General features: G+C 37.2%; 1 protein-coding gene and 1 non-coding gene across 5 annotated transcripts in view; both read left to right on the top strand.

Moving 5' to 3' along the window:
* TMEM116 (transmembrane protein 116) overlaps positions 1–25087 on the top strand; it is a 93589-nt gene that overhangs the window by 16072 nt on the left and 52430 nt on the right. For 2 of the 4 annotated variants that reach the window (XM_047828373.1, XM_047828375.1), the window contains exons 2-4: positions 3824–3870; positions 4557–4620; positions 12138–12269. In XM_047828373.1, coding sequence (XP_047684329.1) covers positions 3857–3870; positions 4557–4620; positions 12138–12269 — 210 coding nt within the window. In that variant the 5' untranslated portion in view covers positions 3824–3856. The remainder of the gene's footprint in view (positions 1–3823; positions 3871–4556; positions 4621–12137; positions 12270–25087) is intronic. The other 2 variants (XM_047828376.1, XM_047828374.1) reach the window with 1 other exon arrangement.
* Positions 4333–4440, top strand: LOC125149788 (U6 spliceosomal RNA). The gene has a single exon (XR_007146072.1). It is a non-coding gene; the product is annotated as a U6 spliceosomal RNA (small nuclear RNA).

Below are 25087 nucleotides of genomic sequence, written 5' to 3'. Positions count from 1 at the left end.
CCGACCGAGCCACCCAGGTGCCTCTTAATTTGTATTTCCCTGATGGTTTATGGTGTTAATCATCTTTTCATGTGATTTTAGTCATTTTTTTATTTTGGGGGAGAAATGTCTATTTAAAACCTTTGCCCTTTTTTAAATTGGGTTGTATTTTTATTATTGAATTGTAGGAGTTGTTTTTTATATTCTGAGTGTAAGTCCCTTATCAGATACGTGCTTTATAAATATTTTTTTTTCCTGTGGATTGTCTTTTCACTTTCTTGATGGTATCCTTTGAAGCACAAACATTTTTAAGCAATTTTAATAAAGACCAAAAGACCAATGTATTATTTCTTTTGTTCCTTATGCATTTGTAGTCATATCTAAGAAGCAATTGCCTAATAAAAGAGCTTCCTCAATGTCACAATAATTTTTTGAAATTCTCTTTTCCTGCCTTCTTATTAACCAGGTCTCCGTTAGAATATTGTATGGGTTATGTGAGAACTATGAAGTCAGAATAACTGAATTTGAATATTGGTATTACCACATGATAACTTTGTAACCATTGGGAAGTGACTTCTTTTTTTTTTTTTTTTTTTAGGAGATAAAAGTTCATTGAATACACTGCAAGGAAGTGGCAGGCAGGATAGCAAAGCACAGACTATTGTCAACCTTTTTTTTTTTTTTTAAGTTTATTTTGTTGGGGGGAGGGGTATAGAAAGAAGGAGAGACTGAATCACAAGCAGGGTCTGCACTGTCAGGGCAGAGCCGAACGTGGGGCTTGATCCCATGAAACTTGAGATGATGACCTAAGCCAAAATCAAGAGTCAGACACACAACTGACTGAGCCACCCAGGCACCCCCAAAGGGAAGTGACTTCTTTAAGCCTCAGTTTCTTCATCTGAAAAAATGGGAATATTACTCGGGTGCCTGGCTAGCTCATTTGGTAGAGCTTGTGAGTCTTGATCTTACTGTTGTAAGTTCAAGCCCCACATTGGGAGTAGAGCCTACTAAAAAAAATTTTTTTCATGGGACTATTACTTACCTCAAAGGTTGTGTTGAGGATTAAAATGCTTAGCATAGAGGGGCGCCTGGGTGGCTCAGTTGGTTGAATGTTCAATTTCGGCTCAAGTCATGATCTTACGGTTCGTGGGTTCAAGGCCCGCATCATGCTCTCTGCTCTCAGTGCAAAGCCCGCTTTGAATCATCTGTCCTCCTCTCTTTCTGCCCCTCCTTCTCTCTCTCTCTCTAAAAAATAAACATTTGAAAAAAAAATAAAATGCTTAGCATAGAGCCTTACCCATAGAAAGTACTTGATAATTGGTAGCTATTAATACTAGAAATCTTTAAATACAGTTTTTTAAACTATATTTAAAATAAAAATATTTTACTAGGTAAGTGTTTTTCTTGACTTTGTATCCACACTAGTAACTTGCTCATGGTAGAGGTTTAATGAATATCTGTTAATTTGATTTATAAAATGTAGCAGCCCATTACATTAAGTGAGCTGTGATGTATTTTTTTAAAAAATGCTTATTTATTTTGAGAGAGTGCATGAAGGTGTGCACACGTGCAATCAGGGTAGGGGTAGAGAGAGAATCCGAAGCGGGCTCCGACACTGGGCTCAGTCCCATGAACTGTGAGATTATGACCTGAGCCAAAATCAAGAGTTGGAAGCTTAACTGACTGAGCCACCCAGGCTCCCTGAGCTGTGATATATTTGAACTTACTAAGGAACTAAGTAAAAAGAGAAAACTAAAAATAAGTACCACCCACTTCATTTGTGCGTGGATCAGCCCTTGCAGAAAAGGAAGATGGGAAGATTATATTTCCAAAGACATTTCAAGGGGGGACACTGCTTAATATACAAAAAGCAGGGGGCTAATTTAGAGAGAAAAATGGAAAAGTGAATCCCTGAATGGGAATTTGGTCAGTGGCATAAGACATTTTAGAAGAAATTCCAAAAGAGAAAAATTGTTATGTCAAGAGCAGCAGACTGATTTGGCATGGCTGTTTCCCAAACAATTTGAGATTTGTTCTTGATTGAGACAAGAGTCCTTTGTCTAAAAGCATTCTCTTATCACTTGGTGAGACTGTCATTAGTTCCCTCACCCTTATTAGGTAGATGTATGATTAGAGGCCTCAGAACACTCTCTGAGACCTTATGGTAGGGATTTTTGATCCAGAAATTTACTTGTATTTTTTTTTTATTTGTTTATCTAATAATTTAAGCAAAGTGGTTAGAGCATACCTCCACTTAACAGTTTCCCATCAGAACCTATTTAATGATATCCCTTCTTCTACTCCACACTAGATTCTTAACCTCACTTGAATAAAAGAATCACGTTTAAATTACTGAACCCATGCAAATGATCCAATTTATGTTATCAGTTAATATTTGTAGAATGTATGAAAATATGGTTAGATGAAATGTAAATGGTTACATAAATGAAATGGTCTTCCTTCTCTGCTTTCTCCGTACTCTAGTCTTTGTCCAAATTTCACCAGTTCTTCCAAATTGGTTCAAACAACAGTGTATTTTTTTATCAGATAATTTGAGATATTGGTATAAAGGCCATTTTTCCTACTGTATTATAAGCTCCTGGAAGTCTTGGTCTGTCTCTTGTCTTTATAGCTTCTGTAGCATAATGTTTTGCACAGAGTTGATATGTAAATATAAGTATATTAAATGAATCATGTAATTTAATGTACTTCCGGTGGGAATTTTTGGTATAGAATATTTAAGATGTTACTATTAACTATGAGATATTAACAACAACTTCTCTTCACAGCTTTTCTTGGTACCACTAAAAATTTATTGGTCGCTTCAATATACTGTCTCCCTTTTCTGCCACAGGCTTTTGTCCCTAAACATAGCAAGTTTTAAGCAGATCTCTCTTCTTCCTTATTTTTCTGTCTCTTTGTTCTGTTCCATTTCTCTCTTGCAGCTCTATTTATCTTTTCATTATGACTCATTCTATTTTTTATCATTCCTGCCTCTTGCCCCTTCTTACAATTCCTAATGCTTTTTAGAACTTTGTTTCCTTGTCACCTGCTCTTTCTATTTTTGTTCTTTCTGCTTGGCTTTCTCCTCCACTTGTCGCCACCTTCTCTCCTTGTCCTCAAGATACAGGGCTGGATTGGGTAGTGAGGAGCCCAGCTGGGCTAGGGGTGGAGCCACCAGTTCAGTGTTTAGGGACTCAGAACCTGAGAAGGATCACGCTCGTTAAGCATAGCTGGGGCTGAAGTCCCTATGGCCTTCCGGCTGGAGGCTAGCATTCTGGAGGACAGTTGGGACTTGGTAAGCCTAGAAGTTGTCCCTTTCCTTTTTTGGCTTCCCGTTTCTTCCTCCTTGTTTTGTATTTCTCACTCACAGTATCTCTTGACTATTAACTTTTTTCTTCCCATTTTTTATTGCTTACCATTCTATTTTCTCTCTGTGTAGCTGTCCATCAACTCTATTTAGTATTTGTTTGCTTTTCCTATTACCCATTCTTTTCGCACATCTATCTCTTCTCTCTCAAAATTTAACCTTATCTACCTCTTCTCCATTTTGTTCTTTCCTTTGTAGATTTTCTCATCCAGTTCTCTTTACATTTAGTCATTTTGTATCCACCTCTCTATTCTTTTTATCTTACTGGTTCCCAGAGATGGAGCAATAAGAGAGTAAATAAGGAGCCACCCTGCCTTTCCAGGGGCCTTTCTACTCATTCTCAGACCCGTAGGGTATTTTGATAGGCACTGAAGAGTTTGCTCTGCACAGATATTTAATAAACAGTGAAAATGGAGTGAGGTTGAATCTTAAATGTAAAAGGCTTAATTTTATTCTCACTTTGTTTTTATTTAGGTTTTCTCTGCAGTACAGTGGATACAATTTGTTATGGCTACTCTGAGGTAGGTTTATTTAATCTCATGTACTATAACTTTATTGTAAGCAAAACTGTAGAATTCTGAAGTTTTCTACTTTTTTCCCCTAGGTATTTGTTTATACTCTTAAGAGAGAAATGCTGTTCTTTACCATGTTGACATTTTCTTAATGTTTTATGTATTTACTTTTTATGAGAGAGAGCGTGCATATGTGTGCATGCAGGGGAGGGGCAGAGAGAGAGTGGGACAGAGGGTCCAAAGTGGGCCTACGCTGACAGCAGAGAGACTGACACTGGGCTTGAACTCATGAACTGTGAGATCACAATCTGAGCCAAAGTTGGATGCTCAACCAACTGAGCCCCACAGGTGCCCCACCATGTTGACATTTTCTGATTCATAAGATGTAGCATCAACAACAACAAAAACAGATTGAGAGAGAACATCTGAAAGTCAAAGGACTTAGGATTGATTTGCAAAGTCAGTAGCAAAGTGCTTGCTTTGGCAGCACATATACTAAGAATTAGAATGAAACAGAAGAGAGTAGCATGGCCCCTACACAAGGATGACACACAAATTCATGAAGCGTTTCATATTTTAGAAAAATGTGCAGCTTATTTTGCACCTATTATATATCAATAAAGCTGTAAAAAATTATTAGCAAAAATGAAGGTGCCCCAGTAGTCCTGTTTTAATGATCACCTTCTATCTGTCAGTGTTATAGGTTCAAGTTCACTTATTGCCTCTGCTGTATTCCAGAATATACAGAAATCTCCTGAGGTGAGCAGTCTCTTTTTGTGGTGGATTTGAACTTTTAGTGACTTAGCCTTTGATGTTCGTTTGTTTTTTTGAGAGAGAAAGAGAGACAGAGCGTGAGTTGGGGAGGGGCAGAGAAAGAGGGAGACACAGAACCTGAGGCAGACTCCAGGCTCTGAGCTGTCAGCACAGAGCCTGATGCGGAGCTGGAACTCACAGACCACAAGATCATGACCTGAGCTGAAGTCTGACGCTTAACCGACTGAGCCATCAAGGCACTCCGGGAGTTAAGACTTTGAAATAAATAAGAGAAATGTCACCTGTAAGTAATGGAATGATTCTATGAATTACTTGTAAATTACTTGTATCATTATGATACATTGAGATATTTTACTTTTTAAAAAAGATTTATTTATTTTGAGAGAGAGAGAGAGAGCCCCCTGCACGTGCAAGTTGGGGAAGGGCAGAGAGAGAGGGAGAGAAAGAGAGAATTCCAAGCAGGTTCTGCACTGTCAGCATGAACACAGCCCCCAAATTCACAAACTGAGATCATGACCTGAGCCAAAATCAGGAGTTAGACGCTCAACCGCCTGAGCCACCCATTGATATTTTAGGCACAGTCAATAGTTTTCCCTTTTCTTCTAAGTAATTGTTTTTAACTGTAACTGACTGTGGAGAGATTGCCTACTAAATGTGCATTTTTTTTTTCTTTGCTATGCATTGAGTATTAAAGTTAAGGAAACAGAGTGCTGTTTGAAGCCTATATTAACTCTAAGCACAGTAGGGTCCTGCCAAGAGGTGAGTTTTCTGATGTTGATATCTTGGTAAAATTGTTAATGGAGCTAGGAAATAGTTCAGAGACTTTGTTGTACAAAAGATACTAGTTTTGCTGTTCAGGCCTTCTAGGAAATTACGATACATCTTATGTAAAATTATTTATACCAAAAAGATCAAGTAAAAAATCTTCCTGTTATTGACGTACAACTGACAAACAAAAAACCTTCCTGATTGAGAGAGGACTAGGAAGAGTGATGTATTTCCTAGCTACAAAAAGATTTTAAGAGGGGCGCCTGGGTGGCTCAGTCGGTTAAGCGTCTGACTTCAGCTCAGGTCATGATCTCACGGTTCGTGAGTTCGAGCCCCGCGTCAGACTCTGTGCTGACAGCTCAGAGCCTGGAGCCTATTTCAGATTCTGTCTCCCTCTCTCTCTGACCCTCCCCCATCCATGCTCTGTCTTTCTCTGTCTCAAAAATAAAAATAAACGGTAAAAAAAAAAGATTTTAAGAGAAATGTGAATACTGTTTCTCTACCCAGGCCAAATGGCAGAAAATTAGACAAAATATAGTTCAGGACATATATGGGAGAGCTTTTGTATGTGGAAAATGTCAGGTTTTATTGGTCCACTTTAATAATCAAAATAGCTTTGTATGTTGAACACTTTCTGAGTTCTAAGCTGGGTGCTTCACAAACTTTATCTTATTGGCCCTCACCACTCTCCCATGAGAATAATGGTAATAGCTCCATTTTACCGATGAAGGAATTGAGGCTCAAAGTTATGAAATAATTTGTTCATGTTTCACAGTAAGTAGCAGAACAGAGATTTTCAAAAGTCCCAACTTTTTTTTTAAATGTTTGTTTATTTTTGAGAGAGCATGAGTGGGGGAGGGGCACAGAGAGAGGGGGACAGAGAATCCAAAGCGGGCTGCAAGCCCAATGCAGGGTTTGAACTCGTGAACCATGATATCATGACCTGAGCCAAAGTTGGATGCTCAACCAGCTGAGCCACCCAGGTGCCCCTCAGAAGCCCAAATCTTAACTACAGTCCCCCTTCAAAGTAAACATTATGTTTATTATTTATTATATTCTAGACAGATATGCAATTTTAAATACATTTTCCATTCAATCCTTAAAACGACTTTGTGAGGTACATATTATTAATCTGATTTTATAGTGAGGAAATGGAATCCTAGTAAGGTTGAGGGACTTTACTAAGGTCTTATAGCCAGGAAGTTGTTAAAGCCAGAATTTGAGTACAGGATTGCCTTCTTCCAAAGCCTTTCCCCATATATACTTTTTAAACCACTGAAGTATGATACCTAATGAAGATAGAGTTTTAAATTTCAGATGTAGAATGTGACTCTGTAAGTAAAACTAGAAAATGGAAGTCTTGATACTATATTGTCATTGCCTGCCAAAGTAATTTTAGGCCACACATCTTCCCATGATTCAGATTTCCCTAATGTTTGTCTCCTTTGCTGAAATTTGAATTGATATGTGTTTAAATCAATAACGTATTACATAGTAGAGAGAGCTAAACAGAGATTCTCAGTCTCTGCATTATTGATCTGTTTGGCTGGATGAATATTTTTTATGGGAGGTTGTTCTGCAAATTAGGATGTTTACCAAACTTTACCCACTAGCTAGAAGCTAATCTCCTCCCTCCACCCCTGGGATTGTAAAAACCAAAATATCTTCAAATATTGCCAGATGTCTCCTGGAGGAGGCACAATAGCTCCTGGCTGAGAACCACTGCTCTAAAGGTGACCTCTCACATGATAGTGGGTTGGATCTTTATAAAGATACGACCTGTAGTTTGGCCTAGGATGTGACCTTTAGTTTCTCTGGCTTTAGTTCTTACACCTTTCACACAACCTGAGCCTAAAGGACTTTAGCAATCACTAGTTCACTGGTTCCCACACATTCTGTTTTCTTGGTGTAGGAAACATTCCAATTTTTCCAGGTTAAGAATGTTAGTCATCTTCCACTGTATTCCTTTATTCTTCACCAAAGAACATTTTTAACAGCATAAAATGAAAGGCTAATATGAAAAAGACAAAAATAGTCTATTAAGTTAAAAACAAATATAGTAAACTGGAAAAATCCATGGGGAATCTTTGAGGGAACTAGCTGATAAAACAGTGACTCAGAGAGGCAACCTGAAGAGAGAAGAAAGTGGCCCAGGCCAGCCAATGTTAAAAAACACTCAAGGGGCTCCAGGGTGGCTGAGTTGGTTAGGCGTCCACACAGGCCCAGTGAGGAGCCCAATGCAGGCCTCGAATTCGCTAACCATGAGATCATGACCCAAGCCAAAATCTAGAGTCAGACGCTTAACTGACTGAGCCACCCAGGCACCCCTAAGGATCACTTTTGATATTCTGTTGATTTCACTTGAATAGAAATATTGGGAAACAGTTTTAGAAGAGTGTTAATAAGAACTGTTTTAAGTCTTTGATCTCACCAGGGAAAGCCTTTCATACAGAGCATTTCCTCCCCTCTTCACCTCTTATCCTGCTCTTGATTTAATTAGGTTCAAATTAGGCATGTTTTCTTAAAAGAGTTTTTGCTTTCATATTTAGGACTATGTCTTATGCTTTTTTGTGTCTTCTGTATTACCACACATTTGCTGATTGTACTTTTCCTTAAACGATGGGTTACACCGTAGTTTCTTTGTATTACCTTTGACATGAAACACAGGCAGGGTGAAATTTTTCTTGATTTCAACAATGGGTACTCAGTTAATTTTTGTTGTTTGTGACTGATTTTATCTCCTGTTACTAGAACTCGTGGTTTTGTAATCATGAGTGAAAATATATAAACCTCTTTTTATCCATTTCCCTGCCAAAGACTTGAGGTATGCTTTAATGGCAAACAGTTCTCTCTGTATAAGGCTATTTATTGCATCAATAACCATAAATAAAATTACATTCTTGCTCACAAAAGCCTGTTGGCTGCTTCTCTCTTCCAGAGTTTGTGTTCAGTTTTAATTTTTTACCCATTAACAGTTATAAGCTTGTGGGAGGTCATGGGCCAGTAGAATCTATGAATGTGCCATCTGGATACAATTTTAGCAGGCTTACCCAGAGCAAAGGCTATATATGGTTAAAATAATAATCACATCTGATATTTATTAAATATAATTTAAAATGTTATTTCACTTATTTTTGTTACTGTTTGCCAAAGCAACTTGACCATTTACCTCTCTTTCCGGCGTATTAGTATCTTAGCTTTCCTCTCGTTTGGAAGAGGGTTATGAGAAAAATTCCCTTTTGTACAGCTGAGATTGGTTTTTATATTGAGTAGTATATGATGATAACTTTAAAAAAATTTTTAATTTACTTTTTATTTTTATATATATCAGATGTAAATTAGAATGCATAAAACATGTATGTATTGTTTAAAGAATGATTATAACCACTAAGGAGAAGAAATAGAAATTGCCTATACCCCAAAACAAAGCTGTGCACCTTACTGGTTACAATTTTCTTCCTCACCTCTGGAGGTAACCACTATCCAGACTTTTGGGATCTTAATTTCTTTGTTTTTATTTACAGTTTTGTCAGTAATGTATGTATTTCTAAACAATTTAGTTCAGCTTGTTTTTGAACTTCTTATAAATGGATTAATACTGTATATGTTTTTTAATATATATATTGTTTTGTGATTTGCTGTTTTTTGTCAGTATCATTTGTGAGATTTACCCATGTTATGTATAGTTCTGGTTCATTTCATTTTCATTGGTGTTTAGCATTTTGTATTATGAATTTACCACAATTTATGTATCTAGGCTGCTATAAACAATCTTGTATATGTCTTCTGGTGCATACATGCACACATTTCTCTAGTGTATTTACCTAATAATGGAATTGTTATAGGAGATGCATGTCTTCTAGATAAACCAAACTTTTTCCAAATGGTTCTGCTAGAAGGGTCTTTACCCGGTTGCTTCATGTTTCCATTAATACTTAACATTGTCAGACCTAAAAGATTTTTGCCATGAATATATAATTTTTTTCTTACTGTGAATTTAATTTTCATTTCCTTGATTACTAATGAGGTTAGGCATATTTTCATATATTTATGGCCATTTGGACTTCCTGTTAAGCACCTGTCCAAATCTTTTGCCCATTTTTTTCTATGTATATATTTTTTATTGCTTTCTAAGAGGTTTTGTTTTTGTTTTTCATATTGTTTTGATGCTGGTCCTTTGTCAGTTTTATGTGTTGCAAATATTTTCTCCCATTTTGTGTCATGTCTTTTCACTTTCTTTTTCTTAAGTAGGCTCCACACTAGGCACCCCTCTTTTTACTTTCTTTATAGTGTCCTTTGATACATTCATCTTTTTTTTAAATTTTTTAATAATTTTTTTTAACATTTATTTATTTTTGAGACAGAGCGAGAGCATGAACAGCGTAGGGTCAGAGATAGAGGGAGACACAGAATCTGAAACAGGCTCCAGGCTCTGAGCTGTCAGCACAGAGTCCGACGCGGGGCTCGAACCCACGAACCGTGAGATCATGACCTGAGCCGAAGTTGGACACTCAACCGACTGAGCCACCCAGGCGCCCCGATACATTTTTCTTTTTAGCCGGTTGGATTTTTATCCTTTAGAGCCTTTTTGTTTTGTGTAGGAAAACTTTCTGGCCAGAAATTAAAGACATTCTCCTCTGTTATCTAAAAAAAGTTTTTTTTATGGTTTTTGCCTTTCATATTTAGGTGTTTAATCCAGTTGGAACTTACTTTTTGAGTATGTGAGATAGAAAGTAGGGGTTTGGGGCACCTGGGTGGCTCAGTCAGTTAAGTGTCCAACTCTTGATTTCAGCTTAGGTCATGATCTCATGGTTCATGAGTTCAAGCCCTATGTCGGGCTCTATGCTGTCAATGTGGATCCTGCTTGGGATTCTCTCTTTCCTTTTCTGTCTCTGCCCCTCCCCTGCTCATGTGCTCACTCTTTCTCTTTCTCAAGAATAAATACATTAAAAAAAAAAGAAAGTAGGGGTCTAGTTTTATTTTTATCTATATAGATTCTCAGTTGTTCCAACATCATATTTTGAAAACACTATCCTTTCTCCATTGACCCAAAAACCATCTCATGGGGTGTATGGCTGGCTCAGTTGGTAGACTTTGTGACTCTTGATCTCAGGGTTATGAGTTCAAGTCTCTACACCATTGGGTGTAGAGATTACTAAAATAATAATAATAATAATAATAATAATAATAATAATGATATAAAAGTGTTTTAAAAAAGCTATCTCCATCATGTATCAAAAATCTGCATATATGCTTAGATTTGTTTGAGTTCTGTATTGTTCCATTTGTCTATTTGTCTATCCTTGTGCTAGTGCCACAGTATCTGCACTCTAGATTTATATTAAATTTTGACGTGTAGGACAAGTCGTCTTTCTCCTTTTTCGTCAAGAATGTCATAGTTATCTTGATAGTTTGTATTTCTGTATCAGATGTAGAGCCAACTTGTCAAGTTCCATGAGAAGATATGTTGAGGTACAACTGAGATTGCATTTAATCTGTATATCAATTTAGGGAGAACCAACATTTTTGTAATTTTCCATCTTAAAATCCATGAGCATGGTATATTTCTTCACTGTTGTAGATCTTCTTTGGTGTCTCTCAATGAACATTTTACAATTTTATCTGTAGGAGAACCAAATGTTTTTTTAGAAAAGTGGGAGTAGGGAGGCGAAAAGGGAAAGGATACTAGAAAGTGACAAAGAGGGACACCTGGGTGGCTTTGTTGGTTAAGCATCCGACTTCAGCTAAGGTCATGATCTCTGGTTTGTGGGTTTGAGCCCCACATCAGGCTCTGCACTGACAGCTCAGAGCCTGTAGCCTGCTTCAGATTCTGTGTCTTCCTCTTTCTCTCTGCCCCCTCCATGTATGTTCTCTCTCTCTTTCTCAAAAATAAATAGATAAAACATTAAAAAAAAAAGTGACAAAGACAGACTTCACTGAGGGGGACAGAAATTGAGAGACAGCATACACAATTCATACTGGTATTTTTTTCCACTCTGAGTTTTCATTGATGAAATAAGGTGAATAAGGCCTGAGGATCTAATGTGTAGTGTGGTGACTATCGTTGTTATATAATTGAAATTCGCTAAGAGAATAGAACTTAAATGTTCTCACCAAAAAAAAAAAAAAAAAAAGGAAATATGTGTGGTGATGGAGATGTTAACTTGGGGAAATGCTTTCACAATGTACACATATATGAACAAAAATCACACTGCATGCTTTAAGTATCTTACAATTTTTCAGTAAAGAATAAAACAAATGTAAATTAAACTTAAGATTTAAAAAACCCTGTTTTTATTTTCTTTAAGTCCTCAACAATATCCCTAGACACTCAGCTGATGATCTCATTTCCTACTGTTAGAAGATGTTGGCTATGCAACTAGAGCACTTTTAATTTTCTATTTGTGGTGTGTCTCCATTGCAGAATTTTTCATCTGTCCATTATTTCCTTTGACCCTAAATCTGAGGAAGGAATATGTATTCCTTGTGAGGAAGAAGTTCCCATGCTAATCTATCCATGAGTACTCTGATTCCAGGGCATTTGGGATAGTTGCAATTACAGATTCCTTCCTGCCTGGAGTATTCCTTTACACTCTCCACAGTCAGCCAATGGGCAGAGGCCCCAGATAAATGATGCCCGCGTTTCTACTAGAAAGGTGTAACACAAAAATAATTGATTGTTACATGCTCTTGGCTACATCATTTATGAAACGAAGCTCTTGTTGCTTTGACAGGTAAGGCCACTCTTTTATATGAGCTTTTCTGACCTCCTCCTGGGGATATGCCGGCTCATTGAGGCACTTCTCTATGGAACTTCAGCAGCCAATAAGGACATTGTTTGCTATAACCTGCAAGCAGTTGGACAGGTGAGTGGTACTACACTGTGATTGTATCTTGTAAGACAAGAATACTCATACCTAAATAAAAAGCAAAGATAGTCCATCTTGGGAAGTAGGACCCCTCTGTTTATTGTTAGACTTTGAAACAATAGCTCTTATTGTTTTCCGTATATAAAAAAAAAACCACTACTTATCATAGAAAATGTGGAAAATTCAGAGAAGCAAAAAGGTAATTAAAATCACCCAGACATAATCACTCTTTAATATTTTAGTATAGATCTTTCCAATCTTTTTCTCTGTAGGTATATGCATTTTAAAACAAAAGAAGACATTAATACTTTCTGTAATTTGCTTTTGTTATCCAACATATTGTGAATGTATTTCCATGTAATGAAACATTCTTTAACAGCATCTTTTGAGATTAATGCATGTTTTTTTATTAAAGGAATAGAGTAAACATTGGCTTTGGGAAATATTACAGATCATGATGTTTGGGTTATAGATCTTTCACAGATTTTATCAGTGGATTAACCCACGCAGTACCATCTGTATATATAATGTTTCTTCTGTATTTCTCAGACTTGCTATATGAAAAAGTAGAGGTTAAAAAGTCTGTACTCTTTGCTAGGTATTCCCTTTAGGATTTGTAACTAGAGGGAAAATTTCTTTCAATTTAGTAGGAAATAACATGTAATTGGTGGTATGAAATCCAGGTACTAATATATGTTAACTATCTCATATGAATTTCAGTGTCATAGAAACATACTTTATTCAATCCTCCTAATACATCATAAATAGAGTAACATTGTATTGTTTCCTCAGATAAGGAAATGATATAGTTTTGGAAGTAAAAAAAATCTGCATAGAATTCATGACCTGAGCCGAAATCAAGAGTCAGCCACTCAACCAACTAAGCCACCCAGCTGCTTCTGAACAACATATATTTAAAGTGTACAATTTGATCTTTTTTATGTATACCCCTGTCAATTCATTACCATAATCAAGGTAACAAACATTTCTATTTCCATCATCCCCCAAAATCATTTCAAGTGTATTTTCCTTTACCTCATGGAGCATACGAATAATAATAATAGTTGCTTTTTAAAATGCTTGTTGGGTATTTCCAGTATCTGGCTCATTTCTGAGTTGGTGTTTATTGATTGTCTTCTCCCATGATAATGGGTGACAAATTTGTCGTATGTCAAGTAATTTAGGATTTCATCTTGGACATTGTGAATGCTATTTAGCATAGGCTCTTGTGGTTCAAATCTTAGTCTAGTTCTGTAAACTTTAACTATGCTGGTTTTGGGCTGTCATGTGCATGCACATTGTAGGGGTTAAGTTGAGACTTATATGGCATCATACACAGAATTAGGACATCTGCTTTTCTGGCTCTGTCACTTTTGGGATTCCCCCCACACTTTCCTGCCTGAAGGGGGACCTTCTCTGGTGGCCTAAAAGATAGGTTTCTATTAGAGTTTTAGGTTTCTTCATTGAGAAGCATCATGATTGGGGTGCACACTTGAGGAAAAGCTATAAGAGAGCAAGAGAAAAAAAATTTGGAAAGCTCACTTTTGTGAAGTTTACTTCTCCATGTATGACTCCCATGTTTGATTTTGTTTACTTTTCAGAGTCTTCCAGAAGTTGATTTTTATAATTTTCCCAGAGTTTTTGTTTGTAATCAATGGGAGGGATGGGCTGTAGAGGGCTAAAACACACTAGCTATTGTGATAAAATATGCATAACATAAAACTTATCATTTTGATCATTAATTTTTTAAAAAATTGTGGTAAAAAACACAGCATAAAATTTACCATCCTGAACATTTAAAAATGTACAGTTCAGTGGTACATTCACATTGTTGTGTAATATCACCTCCATCCATCTCCTGAAATTTTCGTCATTCCAAACTGAAACTCTCTTTCTAGTGTTTCCACTTCTCTCACCTAGTCCCAACCATTTTACTTTCTCTAGTAATTTGACCATTCTAGTTACCTCATATCAGTGAAATCATACAATATTTGTCCTTTTGTGTCTAGCTTATGTCACTTAGCCTAATGTCTTCAGTGCTCATCCATGTTGTAGCATGTGTCAGAATTCCATTACTTTGTAAGGCTGAATAATATGCTGTTGCATGAATGTACCACATTTTATTTATTTATTCATCCATCAGTGGAACCTTGAGTTGCTTCCATCTTTTGGATATTCTACGTAATGTTCCTGTGAACATGGGTATACAAATACATGTTTCAGTCTTTGCTCTTCTTTTGAGTATGTGAAGTAGAATTGCTGGATCAAATGGTAATTCTATGTTTAATTTTTTGAAGAACCACTGTATTATGGTGTCATCATTTTATAGTTCCACTGCATAACTGTCCTAATTTCTCCACATCCACATTAACACTTGTTTTCTGGTCTTTCTTTCTTTCTTTCTTTCTTTCTTTCTTTCTTTAATAGCCATCCTAATGAGAGTAAAGTGGCATATCATTTTGGTTTTGGTGTGTATTTGAAGATTAGTGATATTAATGATGTTAAATATCTTGTCATGTGCTTATTGGCCATTTATATATCTTCTTTGGAGAAATGTCTGTTTAAGTTCTGTGTCCATTTTTATTTTTTTTTTAATTTTTTTTTCAACGTTTATTTATTTTTGGGACAGAGAGAGACAGAGCATGAACGGGGGAGGGGCAGAGAGAGAGGGAGACACAGAATCAGAAACAGGCTCCAGGCTCTGAACCATCAGCCCAGAGCCTGACGCGGGCTCGAACTCCCAGACCGCAAGATCATGACCTGGCTGAAGTCGGACGCTTAACCGACTGCGCCACCCAGGCGCCCCTCTGTGTCCATTTTTAAAATGGGTGTTTTTTTTGTTGTTGTTGAATTATAGGAGTTCTTTATATATAATGAGTATTAACTCTTTATCAAATGTATGATTTGCAAATATTTTCTCCCATTCTCTCATAGGTTGCCTTTTCACTCTGTAGATTGTATCTTTTCATGCGCATAAAAGTTTAATTTTGATGTAATCCAATTTATTATTTCTTTGGTTCCTGTGCTTTTGATGTTTTATTCAAGAAATCATTGCCAAGCCCAGCGTCAGGAAGCTTTTGCCCTATGTCTTCTTCTGGGAGTTTTATAGTTTTACCTCGTAGGTTTAGGTCTTTGATCTATTTTGAATACATCTTCTTATATGGTAAGATGAGGGTACGTCTTCGTTTGTGTGCATGTGGAAATGACTGTCCTTTCCACATTAAATCATCTTGCCACTCTGCTTTAAAATCTTCTGACTTACACGTGACAGTTTATTCCAGGCTCTCTATTCAGATTCATTAAATCTGTGTGTCTTTTTTTTTTTTTAAGTTTATTTATTTTGAGAGAGACAGAGCATGAGTTGGGGAGGGATAGAGAGAGGGAGAGAAAGAATCCCAAGCAGGATTCAGTGCTGACACTGTTGGCACAGAGCTCAGTGTGGGGCTTGAACTCACAAAGCCATGAGATCATGAGCTGAGCCAAAACCAAGAGTTGGATGCTTAACTGACTGAGCCACCCAGGCACCCCTATATGTTTGTCTTTAAGCCAGTCCCACATTGTTCTGATTACTGTCATTTTATACTAAGTTTTGAAATTAGGAAGTGTTAGTCTACCAACTTTGTTCTTGGGGTTCTTGGGTGACTTAGTTAAGTGTCCGATTCTTTATTTCAGCTCAGGTCATGATCTCATGGTCATGAGGCTGCTCAAAATTCTCTCTCTCCCTCTCCCCCACTCACACGCACACATACTCTCTCTCTCTCTCAAAGAAAAAAAAGGGGCGCCTGGGTGGCTCAGTCGGTTGAGCATCTGACTTCGGCTCAGGTCATGATCTCATGGTCCGTGAGTTTGAGCCCCGCGTCGGGCTCTGTGCTGACAGCTCAGAGCCTGGAGCCTGCTTCAGATTCTGTGTCTCCCTCTCTCTGTCACCCTCCCCCGTTCATGCTCTCTCTCTGTCTCAAAAATAAATAAACATTAAAAAAAATTTTTTTTTCAAAGAAAAAAATGTTAACGATTGTTTTAGCTAAAACAATCTCAGGGCCCCTGGAATTTACATACGGATTTTAGGATGTATTCTACTGTTCAGTGCAATGTTCTATACATGTTGATTATGTCAGGTTGGTTGATAATGTTGTTGAGTCCACTAAATTCTTAGTGATTTTCTTTCTACTTATTGTATTCATTACTGAGTGATAGTGATATTTCTGATAATAATTGTGGGTTTGTCTATTTCTCATTCCAGTTCTGTTAGTTTTTGCTTCATGTATTTTGAAGTTCTCTTATAGAGGCATAAAAATTTAAGATTTTTATGCTCTCTTAATTAAATGAACCAGATGTCATGATAAAATGACCTTTATCCTTGGTAATATTCTTTGCTATGAAATCTACTTTTTTTCTGATACGTATGTAGTCATTTCACTTTTCTTTTCAATTATCATTAGTATGGTGTATCTTCTTCCTTGTAAATTATAATTATTTATGTATTTATATTTAACATACACTTTTTATAGACAGCATATATTTAGTTCTTACTGTTTTATCCAGTTCAACAGTGTCTACCTTTTATTTGTGTTTTTTAGGCCACTTACATTTAATTTGATTTATACTGTTGTGCTTGAAGCTATCATTTTTCTGTTTGTTTTCTGTTCTTCCCTTTTCTTTCTTTTTCTGCCTTTTTTCGATTAATATACTATATTTTATTATTACCTTTTATCTCCTTTATTGGCCTATTAGCTAAAACTTTTTGTTGTGTTACTTTAGTGGTTATGTTACAGGGTTCATAGTACACATTTTAACTTACCATAGTTTAACTTCAAGTGCTATATCTTCTCACATATTGGGTGAGAATCTTACACTAGAATACTTTCATTTCTCCTCTTCTGGCCTTTATGCTATTGTCTCGTATTTTTTTATATGTATATTATAAAGCCCACAATTATAATTATAATATAAATTATTATATTTGCTCAGTTAATTATCATTAGAGATTTAAGTAGTAAGAAAAAAATCTTTTCTGCTTTTTATTTCCAGTATTCTTCATTCTTTTGTCTAGATTCAGATTTTTGTGTGATACCATTTTTCTTCTGCCTGAAGCAAACTCTTTAACATTTCTTGTGTTGTGAGTCTGTTTTTGTATGTTTGAATGTGTCTGTTTTGCCTTTGTTTCCTTTAAGAAATATGATACTATTATTATCTTTGTTTCTCTGTGCATCTTTTTTTCTTTGGTTGCTTTTAAGATTTTCTATTAAAAATGAACAATTTGATCATTACGGGTCTTGGCATCATTTTCATCATATTTCTTTTTCCTGGGATTAATTAAGTTTTGAATCTATGAGTTTATGGTCTTTGTCAAATTTGGAAAGCTTTTGTCCATTACCTTCAAGTATGTTTTCTGTTTTTGCCCACCACTTTTTTTTTCCCTTTTGCCCACCACTTCCATTACTTTTCAGGCATCCTGTTACCTATGTATTAAGCTGCTTAAAGCTTTCCCACAGTTCATTGATGCTTTTTTTAATTTTTGGATTCTTTTTTTGCTTTTTTTTCATTTTGGGTATTTTCTACTGTTACGCCTTAAAATTCATTAGTCATTTCTTCTGCAGTGTTTAATCTGTATATTTTTAAGTTTCATCCATTATAGTTTTTATCTTTGGCATCTCAAATTAGGTCTTTTAAAAAATATCTTTCATGTTTCTACTTATTAAAAATATGGAATACAGGCACCTGGGTGGCTCAGTTGGTTAAGCGTCTGACTCTTGATTTTGGTTCAGGTCATGATCTCACAGTCATGAGATCGAACCCCGTGTGGGGCTCTGCGTTGGCGGTGTGAAGCCGGCTTGGGATTCTCTCTCCTGTTCCTCTCTCTGTGTCCCTCCGCCATGCGCTTGCATGTGTGTGCGCTCTCTCTCTCTCTCTCTCTCTCTCTCTCTCTCTCTCTCTCTCAAAATAAAAAAAAGACTCTAATAAAAGGGGGAGGCACCTGGGTGGCTCAGTCAGTTAAGAGTTAGATGACTCTTTTTTTGTTGTTGTTTTAATGTTTATTTTTGAGAGAGAGGAGAGAAGAGAGCACGAGCAGGGGTAGGACACAGAAAGAGGGAGACACAGAATCTGAAGCAGACTCCAGGCTCTAAGCTGTCAGCACATCATCATGACCTGAACCAAAGTCAAAGGCTCAACTGACTGAGCCAGCCAGGCACACCATGAATCAGATGATTCTTAATTTTGGCTTGGGTCATGACCTCACAGTTCATGAGTTCAAGCCCCATGTTTATTTATTTTATTTTGAGAGAGAGAGAGAGAAGGGGAAGGGCAGAGAGAGAGGGAGAGAGAAAATCCAAAATCTCTGCACTGTCAGTCAGTGTGGAGTTCAAGGTGGGGGTAGAATTCATGAACCATGAGATTATGACCTGAGCTGAAATCAAAAGTTGGACACTTAACTCACTGAGCCACTCAGGTGCCCCTAACTTGGGTCTTTTCTTTAAATTGAGGGCCACAATTCAGATGAAATATTTCAATTGGTCCTTTTATTCAGCTTTAGGAGAAAATGAAATACAAGTATCCCCCACTTCTCAAAAATTTGTGTTAAACCGTTTTGCTTTTACGAAAGATCTACGTGAATACCTGTTTTTGATAACCTAAAGAAATAAAGGAAATCCAAAGGAGGAATTTTGCTTTTGTGAAAAAAGGCAAAAAGTGAAAATAGCATTCAGTGTTGTTTTGCAGCAAGCCATTATAGAGGCTGTGTGTACTCCAACCAGAGAGAGTGACACCACCAAGCTCTTTCCCTGGGAATACATTCAGCAGGTCAGCATCAAGCTGCCCTAACTTTGAACTGTGTGTGTAAGCATTTGTACTTTAATCTCAGTTTATTTTGTACATCCATTAGCAAGATATGTTCATTAGCAAGGGTATCGGAAGATCTTAAGTGTGCCTGGGAACACTAAAAATTTTTTCCATATAAATTAACGGTAATTATTTCTTCACTTTACACTATTTCAGCTTACAAAAGTTTTCATAGGAACACTGTACTTTGGGTACCAGGTTAAACCTGTAGACCCAAAGTTAGGAGACCTGATTTTTCATTTTGCTGTTGAGAATCCATATGACTTTGAGGAAGTCCTTTGGTTAGTATCCTTTGTTTTGTTTTGTTTTGTTTCTGTAAAATGACCATCATTTTTGCTAATTGAATCTATTTCATAGAAGTTTTGAAGTATTAAATAAGGTGTACATATTTAAGTAAAATTAAAAGTTCTGTATGAATGTATGCTGGTTTTATGAATTTTCCTGTTTGAGCAAGGGAATTAAGATCATTAAACTGAGTACTGTATCAAGAGTGGTTGCTTCTTCCCAGTCCTGAAAGTAGATTCAATTTATTACTCAGTTTGGAAAGGTTTCAAAAATCTCGTTTTTGGATAGTTTCTTAGGGAGAGAAATTTTTGAAACTTCTGTCTGACCAGATTGGTTGACTGTGCTGATCTGCTAATACATTAGAGCCTCCTTCTCCCAAAATTGGTTTGGAAATAGCCAAGATACTCTAGATGTTTTGGCTAGATGCAGGGTACTCAGAGCTGGTTAGGAAGGAGAATTGGCTCAGTACAGCTGCAGCACCTTTATGTCATTTCACTGAACTGGAACAGAAGGAATCAGTCATTTATTAAAAGCTCATAGGCCCTGGGGCGCCTGGGTGGCGCAGTCAATTAAACCTCTGACTGTTGGTCTCAGCTCATGTCAAGATCTTACAGTTTGTGAGTTTGAGCCCCACACTGGGCTCTGTGCTGATGGTGCTTGGGATTCTGTCTTTACTTTTCTGCCCCTTCCCTGCTTGTGCTTGTTCCCTCTCTCTCTCTCTCAAAATAAATAAATAAACTTTAAAAAAAAATCTCATAGGCCCAAGATAGGTTATGAGAAGAAAAAATATGCTCTAACTGTAGAAGCAGTCAAAATAAAGAAAAGAACCAGGTTAAGGGCACCTAGGTGGCTCAGTCAGTTAAGCGTCCAGTTTTTCATTTCAGCTCAGGTCATAATCTCATGGTTTGTGAGTTCGAGCCCCACATCTGGCTCCATGCTGACAGCATGAAGCCTGCTTAGGATTCATTCATATTCTCTTTCCCTCCCTCCCTCCCTCCCTCTCTCTCTCTCTCTCTTTTTCTCTTCCTTCCCCTCTCTGGCTCATTGTCTGTCTGTCTGTCTGTCTGTCTGTCTCTCTCTCTTTCCCTCTCAAAATAAACAAACTTTAAAAATAAAAATAAAAATTGTAGAAATTACCCTGAACTAGAGATTAGGTGATCTTAGCCAATGCCAAACTAGAACTGCATTTTATGTAGTTCAACACCTCTTCTAAGAGTTAAGGTGCTAAGCATACAGCAAGACTCTTGTCTCTGAAGTCTCCGTTTTAAAACTAATACCAAAGCCTGAAACTTTTTTCTTTTTTTTCAACGTTTATTTATTTTTGGGACAGAGAGAGACAGAGCATGAACGGGGGAGGGGCAGAGAGAGAGGGAGACACAGAATCGGAAACAGGCTCCAGGCTCTGAGTCATCAGCCCAGAGCCTGACGCGGGGCTCGAACTCACGGACCGCGAGATCGTGACCTGGCTGAAGTCGGACGCTTAACCGACTGCGCCACCCAGGTGCCCCTGCCTGAAACTTTTTAAGTCTTGCTTAAATCCAGTTTTTCATTAGCCCTAGATAAATATGCAGAGCCATTTTAAAATATAGCCTGTATTGATCTTCTGATAATCCATTTCTGTTGATCTCTTTAACTTGACAGCACATCCAGGCATCAGTTTTATAGAATCAAAGGTTCCTAGAGTTAGTTTCTAAGTCCCTGAAGAGATCACTTTCAGTCTGGTACCATAAACTAAATTTCTTTTTAGACAAATTAAGATGAGAACATTTTTAAATAGATCTTCAGGGCCGACCTTTCCCTTTTCCCTTATTGAGTTAGTAAGAATTATTTTCTATTTTCTCTTGCTTTAGAGCTGGGAATGAGATGTCATAATTGATTATTCTATTATTTTACTGAAAAGATTAAGGAAAATTGTTTCTTTACTCATAATACTCTGACACCAAATGTATTGTTCTGACACCAGCGAATTTCCCAACTTCCTAGACACCAACTAGGTGTCCTATGATTTAATTCTGACACCACCTGAAGTTAGCACAGATCCCATAGGTTAAGTGCTCAGTTCCACAAGACTACCCACCACTTCAGAAACAAACTGTAAGTATTGGGTCCCCACATTACCCACACTTCTGTCTGGCTTGGCCATCAGTGGGAGTTCCCATGACCTCCTCCTCAGGTTTGATAATTTGCTATAACAGCTCAGAACTCAGTGAAATGCTTACATTTACCAGTTTATTATAAAGGATATAATTAAGGATACAGATGAATAGCCAGATCAGCCAGATAAAGAAATACATAAGTCCAAAAGGGTCCTGAGTGCAAGAGCTTCTGTCCCTGTGGAGTTGGGGTGTGCCACCATCCTAGTACATGAATATATTCATCAGCCCAGAAGCTGAGTCCTGTAGTTTTTATGGAGGCTTCATCCTGTAGGCATGACCATTTTTTTAAATGTTTATTTATTTATTTATTTTTGAGAGAGAGAGAGAGCACAAGTGGGGGAGGGACAGAGAGAGAGGGAGACACAGAATTTGAAGTAGGCTCCAGGCTCTGAGCTGTCAGCGCAGAGCCTTATGCAGGGTTCGATCCTACCAACCATGAGATCATGACCTGACCTGAAGTTGGATGCTTAACCGACTGAACCACCCAGGCAACCCTCGCATGATCAATTATTAATTGGACCTTTAGCCCCTCTCCTCACCCTAGGGGATGGAGGTGGGTAGGGCTAAAACTTGTAAGCCTCAAGTCATGGTTTGATCTCCCTGGCAACCAGTCTCTATCCTAAAGCTATCCAGGAGCTCACTAAGAATCACCTTATTAGAACAAAAGATGCTCCTATGACCCAGGAAATTTCAAGGGATTTAAGAGCTCTGTTTAAGATGCTTCTTCTATCACTGCCATCACTCAGGAAATTCCAAGGGTTTTGGGAGCTCTGTGTCAGGAACCGGGGGGCAGATACCAAACATGTATTTATTATGTCACAAGAACAAACCCAAACTTGACTCTTTTTTTTCTTTCTCTCTCCATGTTACTAGCGCATCTTGGTACCTAGTTTAATACTTTTTAGGGACCTGGAGACTAAGACAGAAATACATACTTTCCTTAAAAATGGAACATTTTCATTTTTTAGTTTTTCTACATTAAAATTTTTTATAATTTATAAAATCAATACATGTCCTTAATAAAAATTAAAATACATGTTTTTTGTATATATAGGGTATACAAGTGAAAAGTAAAAGTTTACCTCTCTTTTCTACCCCTGATTTTCACAGTTCTTCCACTTCAGGTTAAATATCTCTACTTTTCCAAATTCTCCTCTAGCTGGTTCTTGAGAAAAAAAACTGGGAGTGGGAGAAGGTGGGGCACTCCTTATTTGCACGAACAGATGAAGAGGTCCTAGATTTTCCAAGAGTCATAGTAAGGAAAGGATTAGTCACCTGATCTAAATAAATAAGATATACAACTTCCTGAATCTAGATTTCCAGTTTCATTCTTTGAGCAGGGAGACGCTTTTAGAAAAAATCCTTATGAAAACTGATGCCAAGATTTTTAGAACATAGTAGTTATTTCCATGGAAGCAGAATGAAAGAAGATGGACTTGGGCAGTAGTAGGAAAAAAATTTAGTTTGGGTAGAAACCTTAAGGATAATTATGCAGGAATAAATCATTAGGATCAGTTTGGTGTTTCCCCATCAAATGTGGTAAAATTTTCATCTGTGTGAAAAGGATTTGCTACTTTTTACGAAGGCCAGGTGATAGACGAGATAAGTGGTTCAGTGGCTTTAGACTTAAGGATTTTACAGATGAGTAAAACTAAAGAGCGATGTGTGAGTTGTCATACTGTTGCCAACCTTCTATTTTTGCTAAATTAAGAATACTTTAAAACAACTACTACTACTTAATTTTGTAAAAGAAATAACAATTCATACTAAAAAAACTAGGCAAAATATTATCTCCAACTAGAGGACGGACTCTTTAAATTAGTAGATTTAGCCATATGAAAAGATTTATATCACCTGTGTTTTTCTCAATATTTCTTAGGCCAATGACTATTTTGTCAGGGATCAGCATTAATTTCTAAACTATCATTTGGAAATTATTGTACTATATAGGATTTCAAAGTCCTTTCCAGGTTTAGGATGTTAAAGCTTTAAGGACACAAGGATTTTTTGTTTTGTTTTGAGCTTTTTCTTCTCTACTGGGGTGGGTGTGGAATGCATGCTAGAGTCAATATTCATCTCTTATAACATTACTTGATTATGTTCCTGCAGTTACTGAGTTCCTGCCTGATTTAGATAATGAAAAGAGTAGGAGACCCAGAGCTGATCAGGGGTGAGAACTGGCTCAGTAAAGCTCTGGCACATTTATGTGTCTTCAGTGAACTGGAACAGAAGAAATCAATCATTTACCAAGAGCTAGTCATTTGTTCTGGAACTTACCTGAGAAGCAAAGTCAGTTTGAGAATTAGGCCATCAGAAATGTATTTCATTCTTTGATTAATAAATTGAGATATGGGACTTTCCAAATGCTGTGTGTGTGTGTGTGTGTGTGTGTGTGTGTGTGTGAACTCTGCCAGCCAATAGATAGATATCAGAGTGCCAGAACAACATTGGAATCAGAAGGCTTTGTCTAGCCTACAGCATCTGGCTCTGAAAGATGGAATTTGATCTGTAGCCCAAGATGCTGAGAATTTTTAATTCTGTTAGATGATTAGATATTTACCAAAAGGATTAATTTGGTTGTGTATGATTGTCCTCCAGATCAATCCTGGGATCAGGAACAAATTCCATGCTTTTTCCAGAAGGGTCTAGGAGTATTGCTGTACAGAGTATCTCTGTACAGTTTATCAGAGATAACTGCTTTGGAGAAATAAGGGAAAAATGACAATGCCAGACACTGCCCCAGTCTGCTTCCCTATTTACTCTTGGCTATCCTAGTGTTTATTTTGGCACAGGTTGAAGGGTCAGCAGTCATCATTTCCCAGTGAATGAACCAAGTTTCATTTCCTAGAAGAATATGCTAGTCAGGGACTTTATACCAGTTTGGATTGCAAATGACATGAAGTTTGTGGCTTGGAGTTAAAACATAAAGCTTGGAGTCAAAAATATCTGGGTTTAAATCCCAGCTCTGGTACCTGTTAACTGTGTGATTTTTAAGCAAGTTAACTTCTCTTTTCTTTTTAAAAATTTTTTTAATGTTTGTTTATTTTTGAGAGAGAGAGAGAGAGACAGAGCACGAGCAGGGGAGGGGCAGAGAGAGAGGGAGACACAGAATGCAAAACAGGCTCCAGGCTCTGAGCTGTCAGCACAAAGCCTGATATGGGCCTTGAACTCACAAATCTCAAGATCATGACCTGAGCTTAACCGACAGAGCCACCCAGGCACCCCAGCAAGTTAACTTTTCTAAGTCTTCGTTTTCTCATGTAAGATAGGAATAAGGATAGGATTATCAGGGTTGTCATGAAGATTAAATTAAGTAACAGATGCAAAGTTCTTGCCCATAGAATATTACTGTTCTTATTGTCATTATCTTTGGAGGTAAAACAGGATATCTCCTTATCTCCTTAAGAACAGAATTTACCTGCAGTCCTTGTGTTTCCACCCCACACTTACTGATCTATTACTTTCTGAATTTGTCTGGTAGGAAGCAGTCTATGAAACAAATTCTTTTATCTAAGATTAGACTTCATGGTATTTGCT

This window comes from Prionailurus viverrinus, chromosome D3, assembly GCF_022837055.1.
Source record: "Prionailurus viverrinus isolate Anna chromosome D3, UM_Priviv_1.0, whole genome shotgun sequence".
Lineage (NCBI taxonomy): Eukaryota > Metazoa > Chordata > Mammalia > Carnivora > Felidae > Prionailurus > Prionailurus viverrinus.
The sequence above is the reverse complement of the archived record's forward strand: the minus strand, read 5'-3'. Positions and strand labels throughout refer to the sequence as shown.